The 15,357-nt window shown below is 33.8% G+C and overlaps 2 protein-coding genes across 3 annotated transcripts; both read right to left on the reverse strand.

The window, feature by feature from the left end:
* Positions 1-9,571: 9,571 nt before the first annotated feature.
* LOC145041534 (kirola-like) lies at positions 9,572-10,408 on the reverse strand. The gene is made up of 2 exons (XM_078989650.1): positions 10,217-10,408; positions 9,572-10,042 (listed from the first exon to the last, which is right to left on the reverse strand). The coding sequence occupies exons 1-2, from the start codon at positions 10,401-10,403 to the stop codon at positions 9,768-9,770; spliced, it is 462 nt and encodes a 153-aa protein (XP_078845776.1). The 5' UTR covers positions 10,404-10,408; the 3' UTR covers positions 9,572-9,767.
* Positions 10,409-10,490: 82 nt separating this feature from the next.
* Positions 10,491-12,965, reverse strand: LOC145041533 (Peptidase S41 family protein). Of its 2 annotated transcripts, none has more exons than XM_078989649.1 (10): positions 12,525-12,965; positions 12,318-12,437; positions 11,913-12,155; positions 11,673-11,841; positions 11,500-11,576; positions 11,294-11,422; positions 11,184-11,222; positions 11,045-11,107; positions 10,818-10,947; positions 10,491-10,723 (listed from the first exon to the last, which is right to left on the reverse strand). In XM_078989649.1, exons 1-10 carry the CDS (start codon positions 12,909-12,911, stop codon positions 10,662-10,664), a joined length of 1,419 nt encoding a protein of 472 aa, XP_078845775.1. In that variant the 5' UTR covers positions 12,912-12,965; the 3' UTR covers positions 10,491-10,661. The 2 variants fall into 2 exon arrangements, with proteins under 2 accessions (XP_078845775.1, XP_078845774.1); XM_078989648.1 differs by having other exon boundaries at positions 10,491-10,740.
* Positions 12,966-15,357: the final 2,392 nt, after the last annotated feature.

Consider the following 15,357-nt stretch of genomic DNA (forward strand, 5'->3'; position numbering starts at 1 on the left):
TACGTTATACATTCATTGTGCGCGACTGACTTTTATATCTTATAAAAAATCATATTTAGTTCATACGAAGTCAAATTTCTATGAAATTTATATTTTCAGGATCAGGAAGACGTGTACTTTCTATATATATATATATATATTTTTACGAGTTACGCACGATTCGAATGATTTTTCTTATTTTATTATATCATAATAATCATGAAACACATCATATTAATATAATTTTTTCTTTATTACGTCAAATAGATTATACATGTTGATCGTAACTACTACTTTGGTTAAGATTATTTATCCTAGATAATCTTCTATCAATAAAATCATTTTAACGCTTATTATATCTTAATTGACTAACCCAAATTTGCGGGTGTTACAATAACTTGGAAGATGTCATCAAACATTTTATCCGGGAGTGGGAAATCTAGGGCTTCCGGAAACAGGTTAATATATGAACAAACATATCAATATTCTTCTTCACAATGTCAAACACAAAACTCAGATGAACTCGTTTTCAAGGTTTTTCTACATTTACGATGTATGATAGTTGCATATTAAGAGGGTGAATGTGTGTCCGAAATGTTATGTCTAGAATGTGGTTTCCGAAATTTGTATCCGAAATGTGTATCCAAAATATGTTTTTGTGAATCCGTGAGTCAGGAATCTATGACATTTATGATTGATTTGTCAAGTTTGTAAAACAAAATTGCAAAAACAGTTTAATCAAACACCTCTTTGATTAATTGGAAAAATAACTCAAAAACAATTATGTTTTTCTGCATAATATCATGCCTCGATATATATATATATATATATATATATATATATATATATATATATATATATATATATATATATATATATATATATATATATATATATACTCTTAAAACTACCGACTTGTAGAATTAGATCACAATTAGAAAACTAGAAACCGACTTGTTTATGATTTCCTAAAAACTAGGTTGGTCTCCAAGTCCTACTCGACTTAGGATTCCAACAACCACCCCCGAATCTATAAGTCCTTCTAGAGATATCTTCAACCTCGTTTCGTTTTTTTTAATGGATTCGTTGTTGTTGTCACGTTCCGAAAAATCACCTTCTTGTAATTTTTGGAGTCGTTTCGGACATTCAGAAGCAAAGTGACCCGGTTTGTCACACCGAAAACAAATCACCTTAGATTGGTCTTCTTCCCTATTTTTCCGACTCTTGTCACAACAACAGTTACAATTTTTGCAATATGAATTAGAATTCGGCTCCCCACCTCGGCCATGTTTTCTTTTAAACTCATTTGGACCTGATCTAGTTGACCCATAATTTGACCCGGTTCCCTGGTTAGATCCACTCGACCCATAATTCCCCATCCAGTTCCCTATCCTTCTTCCCTCTCGTTGATGGCCCGATGATCCACCACCTCCAAACAACGCCGATTTTGTGAGCATAACTCTCACCTGACTCCCTCCGTCGTCCTCCTCTTCTTTTATCCTTTCTTCATAAGCCTTGAGTCGTCCCACTACATCTTCAAAGCCAACAGGTTTTAGATCGAGCACCTGTTCCAAAGAGGCGACCATGTGTATAAACTTCGATCGAGGCAAGGTTTTGAGAAACTTCTTTACCAACTTCGATTCATCAATAACCTCTCCTAAAACTGCTGATTTCGAGGCGATACCGGACAACTTTCCAACATATGTGTCGATGGTTTCCGACTCCATCATCTTCAGCCGATCGAATTCAGCGTTCAGGGTTTGCAATCGAGCTTCTCTCACACGATCAACACCTACATATCTCGCCTTAATCGCTTCCCAGTGTTCCTTGGTAGATTCCACATCTCCGATTTGCATGATTAGATCCTCCGGGATTGCCTGATACAACAATCCTATTGCAAGGTAATCTCTCATCATTATTGTCTGTTCCTGGATCGCTCACTATCCAAGCCTTGTGAATTCTAAGCACCACCTTCATACGCAGGGACCAAACGGTGTAATTTGTTGGTGTAAGCATCGGACACGCTACAATGGTTGACCCAATCTCCTTCACTCTCACCGGAGGAGGTTGTGCACCATCTTCACCATCCGACATCTTGACCTAGCTTGTCAACAGGTAATAAAATCGATCTCACAACCTTTGATTCCTTGGCTCTAATACCAATTCAAGTTTGTAAAACAAAATTCCAAAAACAGTTTAATCAAACACCTCTTTGATTAATTGGAAAATAACTCAAAAAAAAAAAAACAATTATGTTTTTTTGCATAATATCATGCCTCTATACATATATATACTCCTAAAACTACCGACTTGTAGAATTAGATCACAATTAGGAAACTAGAAACCGACTTGTTTATGATTTCCTAAAAACTAGGTTGGTCTCCAAGTCCTACTCGATTTAGGATTCCAACAATTTGAATAGACATGAATGATTTATACGACATTTGGAGTGTTCATCCGGAATGGAATTCCATAATGACATGTAATCCATAATGTAATACTATAAATAAGAGAATGGAATTGAAGAACCTTTAGAAATCTGGAATGGCAGCCGTGGACTAAACAATAAGAGGTTGCACTTGTTGAGGCTTGGATAAACATTATGGATGATATGGTTGTCATCGGTTTGCCATATGTCATGTGCAGGTCACATTAGGTCCGATTGTAAGATATGTTTCACTATGAGTTATATGTTTCTAGCGTATCGAACTGAAGAAGGGTTGAAGATTAAGTTTCTAGACAAATGTCCAAAGGTGAAGACGTTTATCAAATTTTATCACAAGACCGACAACGAATTACTTGATGAAGACGGGTAAGTGAGTTTGCAGCTAGCAATGGGGAAATACAATCATAAAAAATGGGATTGATTTTCCATACAAACATGCTTTGGATCTTATTTAAATTATGTATTTTGTTATTTGTAGGTTTAACAAGGTTATGGTATTTCTAGATTATGTTTTGTTGTCTTTGTAATATGTAATAAATACGATTGCAATAATAATTTTCATTAGTTACTCCAAATCGATTACAAACATAATTAAATGTGATTACATAGGTATTAAAACGATCATCAATGGGTATGTTATTTCCCATTAAGATGAAAGGGGGAAGAAGGTGCACATTTTGTGATTGGTAAGTAGTTTGAAACACATCAGCCCAATAATCGATATGAACCATATCATCTAATTATGTGATGTTTGAATAATGTGATAATGTAATAACATGATCGCACGCTATACCCAGACTGCACCATTTCCCACATGAACATGTATGGCGGTTCAAATTTACAACACAAGTTGTTTTTAAATTAAAAACTTAATAAATACTGGAAGCGAACGGAGATGGGATCTCGGGCGGGATCTTTGTTGTTTTACACCGAACATACTTTTGCATCCTCCTCTGAAGCATCGTCTATGCATACGGGGTGAGTACGTTAGTCAACCTCCCTGAAAAGTAAATATTATCATTTACGGTTATTGTACAAATAAAAAATAATTCAATATTTTACAGTATTTTATCTCCCATAAAACTGCACTTAACAAAAATTCATTGAATGTAGTCACGAATTGCCTCAGTAAGCATTATTATCGGTACATTGTGTTGATTAACCAATAACACCAACAAATAATTATGGAATATCAATGTTCATTACATCCCAATGGATGTTAGGGAAATAAGGTCTTATATGTTTTTGCATGACCAATGTTGGCAAACACCTCACGTGCATCATGGATTAGCTGATAAAATGTTTGTTGAAAATCATACATAGTATATGATTTGCATGTAGTGAAGAACAAATGTTCCAACTGTCTGTTTCCACTAGTTATTGTTCGCAAATACATGAACACACTCTTATAACAATACCCATGATAAGAATTATGGAATACCTGACGTATGCAAGAACTAATGACATCGTCCGTATTGGTTATGAACGATACTTCCATATCCTTTCCGGGAGATTCCTTCAACCTCATCAGGTACCAGGTACAAGAGTCGACATTATTTGCCACACCCTTACCAGATGCTATAGAGAGGGTCTGGTTGTTCCCGTCTATAGCAATTGCTATGAACATTGTCTTTAGGTAGTCCCCTCTTAGACGGACACTACCAACAAAGATGATATGTAACAATCAACCTATGAATGCATGGAGCTATATTTTTTTGGAAAAATAAAACAATTAGTTATAGGTGTAGAAATGTTATCAATTTTAAAGAAACAATAAAAGTATGGAACAATTTTTTTTTTACCACACATCCAATAGCCATGAAACATAGTTGGAAACGATTTATGACATCAGTTTTGATGTTCGTGTCAGTATGATGGTTGGTCAGCCTAAGGTTGTGTAGGTAAACATGCAGGTTGATAAAGCTTTCTTCGTGATCATTCTTTGAGAAACTCGAATTGAAGTAGTTACAGGAGATAATTACGGGTGATCTGAAGTGAGTGTTAGACAAACAGATTGTAATGTTGTATATATTGTATTATGAGAAACACGATTACTATATATATATATACATACATACATACATACATGCATACATACATATATATATATATCTTAATTACCTTATAAAACATTTTTGGTCAAATGCTGAATTTTAAGTCGTACAAACATACAATGCATTTGTACAATCAATTTATGCATTACAAAAAGAGTAGAGTACATATGGTAAACAGTTGAAAAGGTCAAATCTCTTATCCCCTATTCTTAGGCTATTTTGATCTGGTTCAATCCTTATCTCCGTATTTCCCCAAATCTCGCAATTTGTGTTCACAAATCTTGGATATATATCGCTGACGTTTCCATTTCTAGGGTTTAATTTATCTTTCAGCATTCAACCATCATTGTCACACCCGTCGCTTGGCGCGGGTAAACGGATTGTGTGTGTGTGTGTGTGTATATATATATATATATATTATAAATTGTCTAATATTCCCCCGCAAGCTACGGTTGGGTAACGACCTGCAACTTGGAACGTAAATCAACAAATCATTAAGAAGATAAAGGCTTTGTAAAGATGTCTACCATCTGATCATGAGTGGAAATAAACTGAACAGAGAGTTTCCCTCCAACAACTTTTTCTCTGACAAAGTGAAAATCAACCTCAACATGTTTTGTACGGGCATGAAAGACAAGATTAGGTGATAAATATGTGGCACCCAAGTTGTCACACGATAAAATCAGAATTGATTCCATTAGAACCTTTAGCTATCTAAAAATAGCTTCAAGCCAGGTGAGTTCAGTAACAGTGTCAGCTAAAGCTTTGTACTCGGATTCTATTGATAATCGAGATATAGTTTGTTGTTTTTGAGCTGACCACAAGATAAGATTGTTTCAAAGATAGATGACATATCCCCCCTGTGGATCGACGGTCATCGAGACTACCAACCCACCCTGCATCCAAGAAAGCATGCAAAGATGAGTCATAGGAGTCAGTATAGGCATGAAGAATAGACCCTGAGTCATGTTTGATGAGAATCCCATAATCAGATTTCCCCTGAAGATATCATAGAATTCTTTTTCACAGTGGACTATTGATTTGCAGTTGACAAATGCATGAACTGGAAACTTTATTTACAACATAAGTGGTTGATGAGATGTTCCTATGGCAACAACATGAACAACCTGTGGTGTTGGGATAACATGAACTGATTGTTTTATCATGTAATCATGATCTGAAAGAAGTCCATGCAAATCATTGAATGTTGTGGGAACATGTCGAGCAAGGAGAGTATATTTCAAACCATTATAGTCATTACGAAGACATGCAATCACAAGCATGGTATTATTTTTTTTATTTAAAAGATTCGCCAATATTAGCCAAAGTATCAACATACCCTTTCGCCCGATTGAGATATGCAGAGATGTTTCGTCCCCATTCATCTGAATCTTTAGCAATTGTGTTTTTAGGGTATATTCACTGTAAGATGTATGTAGAGTGTATTCACGTTCTAAGGATAACCAAACGTCATGAGATGTAGTAGTACCTTGAATATGAGGAAAAGCAGCCTCTAAAATTATAGAGATGATTAGCATTCTTACGTGAGCATCATTGGTGACCCATATCGCATAGTTACGGTTCGAATGGGGTTTTATGGGAGCATCTTTGTTTGATGATGTTGCTTGTTCAATCAGTGGTGATAAGAAAGAGACGGTACCATCAACATAACCAATTAGGTTGTTTGTGACAATATTAGGATGAATCATTGTTTTCCAAAAGCCTTAGCCTGTTGGAGAGAGAGTAAAACCAAACTTATAGGAATTATGAGAGGTTTTCTCAGCAGTTGTGAAAGCAGCAATTAATGCCATTGTTAGCAAATAAAGAAGATGAAGACCAGAGAAGGTTTGGCGGCAGCTAGGGTTAGCAGCAACTATGCTATGATACCAAGACAAACAAATTGGAATGTTGTGTATATTGCATTATGAGAAACATGATTACAATTCACATGTGTATATATATATATATATATATATATATATATATATATATATATATATATAATTATATATATATATAATTCACATGTTGTGTATATTGCATTATGAGAAACATGATTACAATTCACATGTGTATATATATATATATATATATATATATATATATATATATATATATATATATATATATATATATATATATATATATATTTTTTATGCTTTGACCAAGATAAAAAGTGGTCCCATTAACATATAATTTTTTGGGGGAACTGAAGAAGGTGATAGAGAGGATTGGGTCGAATACATTTTGGAAGAGCAATATTATCAATTGGGATGTTTATTAGATATTGATTGATATTTTGGATTTGTAATTTTTTGGTATCTTCGATTAGGATGTATCCAAAGATTTTAAGTTATGTTTTTTTTGGTAACGTTATTAGGATATGTGTTGAAGAATGTGATAAATTGTTATGTTTTTAGGTAACGTTATTGGGATGTGTATTGAAATGATACTAGGTTATGATGTTTTTTGCATGATATTCGCGTTATATTGATGTGAATACTCAATCAATAAACTGAAATGTTTACTATTTTATAATTTATATAATGTACAATGTATCTTTTCATATAAGTTAGAAAACAAAGTAAAATTAAAATTATTATATATTGATATGATCTAAAAGTATTTTTCGTGTTATATTGATATGAATATGTAATGAAAAAGGCGATAATTATTTTTTTGGTAACTTTACTAGTGGCACTTTGGTTGTTCCTCTGACATTCATCCTTGGAGATGGTTACCCAATTTCGTCTTGGGTCTAATTTTTAGGATCTTTTGGTATTGTGATTGTTTTTTCATTCCTTTTATTATTTGGTTCTTTGGATCGTTGGGTTTCCTATATGGTTTCCCTTTGAGGATGATTGAATGGGTGGTTGTTAGGATAAATTTGGTTGAAAGGTTTGTTAAATGGTCGTTATTGATAAGGTGGTTGTTGAAATAGGTATTGTTGAACTGGTGGTTGTTGAATTGGGTTTTGTTGCAAGGGATTTTATTAAAAACTTGAAATGTTAGTTGCATAGAACCTTGCAGTAAGCTTGTGAAAGCACAATTTTGGAAATAATAAAATGTTGATCGTATTTCCCGCACCCTATAGGCGTTGTGTTTAGACGAAAAGGGTTTTTATGTGTAGGTGTGTTTGTGTTTTGGTTGGATGGCATGTGTGTTTGGGATATGAGGAAAAAAAGTTAGGATATGAGAAAGTAATATATTTAAATTGCCAATAGTCACCCTCACAAACATCCCCATTTCTATCTTTAAACTTTGTTTTCCTTTTCTTTCAAAACGCCTACTTCTGGTTCAAAGTGTTATGAGTTTTTATGATGCTCACTTCTCCATGTAAAAAACAAACTAGTCTTACATTTAGAAACTCAATGTTTTTTGCATGCTTACTATCATGAGAAACAGACCCATATCCAACTAGCATCATTATATTAACTATTACCTTTCAATATGGTGAAGAAATACTTTTTGTTCTTCAAAATTGTTCATATCCTAAACCTATTTATTGGTGGATAGAGAAGGATAAACGATTATGTTAGCATTTATGTGTTTAGAGTTTAGGTTATGCTATTTTTATATCCCTTATTTATATGAGGTTTAACCATCATTATTATTTAAGCAATTCATTATCTTACATAGTATCAAAGCTCTAGGTTAAAACCTTATTGATGACCACAACCCGCAGCCATCGCCCTCCATCTTTGACGACCTTCTCTAGTAATCGCCAAAAGTATCCTCCCCATCCATTTTGTCTCATCTCAATTCTAGATCTTCTCCTCCTATAGAAAACTTATCTCATATAAACAACAGTCGTAGTCTCTGTTGCCTTCTCTGACGTCTGACAGTGTCGGATTTGTTCAACTCTTCCTCATCATTGTTGCATCTAGTTCTAACCACTAAAGTCGTCGCCACTGTCGTTGCCTCAAGATCTAGTCGCCACCGTTGTCGTCGTCATTGTTATCGCCGATGCGTCCACTTCTTGATCTCCGTCAGCCTCCCTCTTATGCCTTTTATCTTCATCTATATTTTATGTTTTATGTTTTTTTTTTCCAAATTTAATCATCTTCTCTTGATCAAACTCTGTGTGTGTGGGGGGGGGGGGGGGGTGTTGGTATGTTACTGTTTAGGGTTTAAGTTCAAGGCACTTAAGGTTTAGGTTATGTCCCTTTTGTATCCCTATTTATATGAGGTTTAACCTTCATTATTAATCAAACAATCCATTATCTTACACTCTTAGCTTTGGATACTCGTATTACATCCATAATAACATAAACAAAGTAGATTAAGTGTTTACTTCTTTATTTTTAAAATTCATATAAATAAAAATTGTTAATAGACTAAAACAACAAGGTGCCTTACATTTATGTCATTTGTACAATTATATATATATATATATTAAAGGATATGCTTTTTTTTTTTAAAATCATTTTACCATTTTATTTATACTTTTTTATAATTTTACCACTAAAGTTTAAACAAACTTTTCATCTTTATAATTTTCTCACTTTATTTTTATTTTTTTATATTTTTATCATTAAACTTTCACTTTTATTTATTTGTAATTCTTTTTCTTTATTCTTTATTCTTTATCATTTTTGTGTACCGTATTCTTCTATTCTTTATTTTAATTTTATCACTTTATTTTTACTTTTTTATAATTTTGCTACTAAAACAATTTTTTCTTTATTCTTTATCATTTTCGCCTGCCGTACTATTTCATCATTTATTATTATTATTTTTTTTCTAAAAATATTGAGTTGTGACTTTTCTCATATGTGTTCCGTTTCTTTAATCCATTTACAATTTTGTCTCCTATTTTTCAACATTATTCTATTTAATACTTTTTTTTTCTTCTATTATCAACTCGAACTTTTAACATTCACTTTTGTCACATGTTTTCTAAAAAATTGTTAAACTCAATCAATTTTCTTTATTCTTTGTAATTCTCGTCTATCATATTCTTCTACCATTTTTTTTTTTTTTTTTCTAAAAAGAATAACCCATGCAACATACTAGGCCTTTTCCTAGTTGAATATTAAATCATAACATCATTATAAATTCTATCAATACATAAAGTATATGATAGAAGACATGGAACTAACAATAAAAATATAATTACACATCAATATTACAAATATTATTCTTAGTTGAGTAAATTACCAATGAAACAAACAATTCCACATGGACGTCAAGCAATCATAGAGCATCATCATACGTTTTAACAACATATAAACATAGATGGCCAAGTGACGTTTATTCTTAAAACTATATAAATAATCATTTAAGATTTAGTTTGATTTGGCGAGGTGATGGTTCTCAATATCTTTGGTGATACGAAGGCATAAATCCATCAAACTATTAGGATCATCAACACTCTCATTAAGCTTCTCATAGTGGAAAGTCCACGTCACAACGTTCTCTTCTCCCTTGGTGTCCACATGAATTGTAACTAAGAAGCTTTTGTAAGCCTCCAATATATCACCCCCTATCACCTTATAACGCACTAACTTTTTCTCTTTGTCAATTTCTTCGATTACCTCTTTAGCCACTTTTTCCTTCACGTCTGCCACGTAAGTGCAAATTACATTACAAAATACAAATACTTACAGTTTAGAATATGAAAAATATAAGGTTTATATATATATATATATATATATATATATATATATATATATATATATATATATATATATATATATATATATATATTTCCAAAGGTGTAAAGAATTAAGCTTACCATGTGTAAAATTCCACACAGAAATGGATCCAACAATACCCCATTCACCATGATGCAGATCAACACCTTTTATGAAATCGGGTGTCATTTCAGATATATGGTATGGTCTGTTTCCAAATAAGTCATGGAAAACATCTCCATCCGATTTTATTATAACTTGCTTAACTAGCACATCACTCAGAGCCATGTTTCTTTCCAAATATAGGAAATAAGAGAATGATGAAAAAGGTTCGACTACCTTCTAACTTTATATACAGCATAAAAGTTTAGTCACTTTCATCCAAATTCTTTCAAACTTCCATAAATTGCATAACTTCCACATTCTCATCCTATAAAAGGTGTTTCTTGAGGATACGGCGTAAAATTAACCTTTTCACAAATAAATACACACACATATATATACACATATATTTCTAAATTTATATGTCGCATTTGGCCAAATAATTCAAGTCTCTTTAGATTGTTGCTTTTGGCACTTGGATAAACGCTCAACCACTTCATTCCATGCTGCAAAAACAAAACAGCTTAAATGAAAGAAAATCGCAAGAGTAAATGTTAAAAAGGTCTGGCTAATAAGATAAACAGATAAATAGATAGATACCTGGTAACTTTTTATAATCAGGATCAATTCCATTTCCATTTATGTCCAAATGATTTGGTGAGACATATTTCCCAACAGTCACCACCACCCCTGATCCATCATGAAGTTCAAATACAGACTGAATCAAACCCTACAATAATAATCAAGAATGTTATCCGCATTAACTAATGAATAAAAAAAAAAACCCACAATAACATTTTTTTAATTGATGACAATGTTATACAGACCTTTCCATACGTCTTTTCACCAACAAGAATGGCTCTACAGTTGTCATGAAGTGCAGTAGCAACCTATTCAAACTATCACTCATTAGACTCTTATCACTACTTTAATGAAAACACATAATATGGTAATATTAGAGCTCACTATTTCACTTGCACTAGCAGTATTTTTGTTCACCAAAACCTGCAATAAAAGAACATAAATCAAGAATTCCAGATTTATAAATAATGTTTATTAAAGTTGGTAAAACTTACAATGACAGGAGTTGTAATAAGAGGCGCTGTTTCAGCTACTATACTTTTTACATTCTGAGTTTCTCTTCCAGCGGTATATATTACTGTCTCCCCTTCATTTAGAAACAATTTAGCAATTTCAATCCCCTCCTGAAAGAAGAAATTCCCTTAACAATACAATCAGAGCATTTACAAACAAAAAATTGATTAGATTTATGCAAGTTTACCTGTACTAATCCACCAAGATTATCTCTAAGATCAAGAATGAAGAATGAGGCACCCATCCCTTGAAGTCTCTTCATTGCTGTCGATATTTCTCCTTCAAGTTAGTTACTCAACAATAACAAAAAAAAAAAGGTGAAAATTGAATCTATCTGTTCATTGTTGATTGTTGATTTACCTGTCACCAAATCCTTTCTAGCAAGTGCGTTAAACTCTTTCAGACGCATGTATCCAACTGAAGTCTTGCCATTATCCATTTGTTCCAATCGATAAAAAACAGGGGTTTTGGCAACAAGTTGCCTCTGGACATCTACAGATTGTATTGGACCACAATTTCCATGTTTGACCTAAAAATCATAAACATTTATCACAAACAGTATATGATATAGTAGAATAATGCATGAGTTTACTTACTTACCGTGATGTTTACAGATGTGTCACTTGGACCTTGCAAGATTGATAAAGCTTCAAATGCTGATTTGCCCTTTAAGTTTACTCCATTGACAGATAATAGTTCATCTCCTTGTCTGACGCCAGCGGCATGGGCAGGGCCATCTAAAATGAGCCCTAAAACCTTGAGTTTTACTTCACCGTTTTCATCTGGAATTTCCCTGAGGTTGACTCCGATTCCAGACATGTCATACCTTGCCATCTTTGAGAACTTTGAAGATTGAGGAAAGGAACAAATGCCATGGAATAAGACACTGGAAACGTTTGTAAGTGAAAACAACAATTATACAAGCCATCGGTGGATTGTTTATGCAAAATGAGTAATCTAATAGAAAGCGAAGAAGAAGGTTTGTGAGAATGAAATATCAAATACCTCTGAAGGAGATAGAAAACGTGTATAAGGGTCGCCTAAGGTAGATAACATCCTGCGGATGACATCGTGAGCTTTAGATCTTGTTTGGAGCGATGTCCCAATAATGTCTTCCTTCTTTTGCTATAAGAGAAACATAACAATAAAGAGATTTTTCAAATAAACACGAAGACACGTTGAGTAAGTGAAAGAGAGGGATAAGATACATACAAGCCAAGCCTCAGGTGACCATCGATTTCGACCAGTGTCAAGAAAGCTATCGTTAACAATCTGCCAAGCCTCCTTCACAATCTCTTCATTTGTGACCAATTCAGGAGCCCTTTCGAGCCTTCTCTCCTCTTCAATTCGCTGATCTTCTTCGCGACATTCCAATTGAGAACCTGAAGAAGTAAAATCCGAAGCGATTGAAGGTGGAGGAAATGGAGAGAGAGGCGAGAAGAAGAGGAGGTTGAAAGAGAGCGCGGCTCCAGTTAATGAACGGATGAAAGACGGGTTTTGAGGAGTGGCTAGAAGGGGTTTTTGAGGGCGGCGAACAGTGGGCGTTGGGGGTGGTGGAAAGAGGGAAGAAGACAATGAATTACAGAGGAAGACCCTCATCTTCTTCACTCTTTGCTGTGTGAGAGGGAAGGAGAAGGATACGGATTCTGCTTTTGTTCGTTAATCCGTTGATATTTAGCTTTTTCTTTTTCTTTTTTAGGTAAAAAAATATAGGAAAATCTTTAAAGAAATTATATGTTTTTACTTAATTTACGAAAAAAAATTAAAATTAAAATTTGTTTACGAAAAAACATGAATTATCGGTAAAAAAAATGATGATTTGATTCAATTTTTCCCGGTTTACCGATCCCATTTTTCCCGATTTACCGGTTTTATTACTTACCTAGTTTCATTAAAGTCTCATTATTTTACCATAATTTACGAATATGTCTTAAACTAAAATTTAATGATAATTTGATCATTTCTCATTGTAACATACATACTTTCATTGTTGACTTTGACCCTTAGTCGTTAAATAAGTTGAGGAAATGGAAATATTGGTTGTTTAATGTTATGTTTACCATAAAATATGACATTCTGATGTATTGTATATTTTTTGGTATAATATGCATCCATCGAACATAAAATAACAACAACTTCGTTGTTTTTTTAATTTATAAGAAATTTCAAATTGTCTATCTAATATTATGTAACCTAATATATCCATCTCATCGAATCATTTCCCATTATTATTCTCGGAAACATATATTTTATAGCTCCTGCACGGGTGTCATGTGTTGACTAGACGTCTGTGGGCGCGAGGCTTTCCTAGGGCAACCGCGGCTAGGAAGGTCTCAGTCGTGCAACCCGTCTGGTGATATATTTGGCGTGGCTAGTCATGACTCTTGTCTTACCCCAAGGGGGCACATTATCACATTTTGATGTATTAAAGTTTAGATCTTCGAAACTTGGGACATTATTATGGATAAAGTTTGAAGCTTTATCCATCCAAACATCAGGTTGATCTGGATCTAGAGGTTGGAGACTTTGACATAATGGCTTAAGGTAAGAAAGATGTATGTCTGGTCCCTTTGAGACTTAAAGTCTAAATCTTGTTGGTTTAGATCTTCCTAATGGAAAGACTTAAAAAATTTATCCATTAAGACCTTGGAAATTATCATATATGAGCTTTAGAGCTCTTGAAATCAGAAGAAAATGGATTAAGCTCGTTTGAGTTGTTTAGACTAGTCCCCACGATGTGGCCTTAGGTTGCTATGGTGTGGCGACTGGGGAATCAACAACTATTTTGGCATTTTGTGCCCATGACGTGGCTAATGAAAGCCACAACATGGAGGGTTGTTGTTGGCAATTTTGACCTTAGCTTTGACTGTTGACTTTTTGACATGTTTGACTTTTGGTCAAACTTGTGTATAATTGAGTATTTTACCAAGGGTTGGTCTCGGTTTAGTTTTAGGAAGCTTAGGTTGGTTGTTGTGGTGCTGAGGTAGCTGTTGGGTTTCTGTTGAGCAGTACATGTGAGTATCTTCACTGTACTCGTGGGTCGAAGGCACCAATGCCGAACCATTAGATTGTGTATGTAGGAAGCTATCAGTCTTTGTGACTATGGCTGATATGACTGTATGCTTATGTATGTGGGTGAAATAGACCCAATATTGAAATAGACTCGTTTATTATGTACTTGTTGTCTTTGTGACTCTTGTTGATGTGCATGTATGTTATATGTATGTGAAGTCAAATAGAGATAGGGTGAAATAGACCCGTTCGGTTGAAAAACACATATTGATTTGAAACAGAATCGGGGGTGAAATAGACCCGTTATGTTGAAAAACACGTATTGAGTTGAAACAAAATCGAGGATGAAATAGACTCGTATGGTTGGAAAATATCTATTGAGTTGAAATAGACTTGGGGGTGAAATAAACTCATACAGATACAAGCTGATATGTATGTATGGTATGAGGTATTTTGGAAAACTCACCAAGCTTTGTGCTTACGATTTATGTTTAAAATGTTTCAGGTACTTCTGGTTTCAAAATGAAGGGTCCCGCTTGATCGCACTACATCCTCTGGAGATTTATTCCGCACTAAATGTTTACGAATTACTCTGATATTTGGAGAATACTTTGACTCTGATCGTCTTTTGGAACAATGATTGGATGATTTTGACTTATTTAAAATGAATTTTTTACTCGGTATTTTTAGGACGTTACATATCAAATTTCAAAAACATTATACTAACAACTTAAAAACATGATTTTTTGTTAAATTATATATATATATATATATATATATATATATATATATATATATATATATATATACACACACACATAAAATTAACGGGGCCCCCATGATGGTTTGGGACGAGACTGCCTACCCCCTTCCCCCCCCCCCCCCTCCTCCCCTAAAATTAAAACGGGGGTTAAACTTGCCCTTTCCCCCGCCCTGTCCCCAATTTTTGTAACAAATATCCCCTATATGAGATTGGGTCCCACAAGACTTTTTGATATTCATTCCACTAAAATTTAATTCTATTTCTAAAAGC

This window comes from Lactuca saligna, chromosome 4 (genome assembly GCF_052625555.1).
Source record: "Lactuca saligna cultivar CGN05327 chromosome 4, ASM5262555v1, whole genome shotgun sequence".
Lineage (NCBI taxonomy): Eukaryota > Viridiplantae > Streptophyta > Magnoliopsida > Asterales > Asteraceae > Lactuca > Lactuca saligna.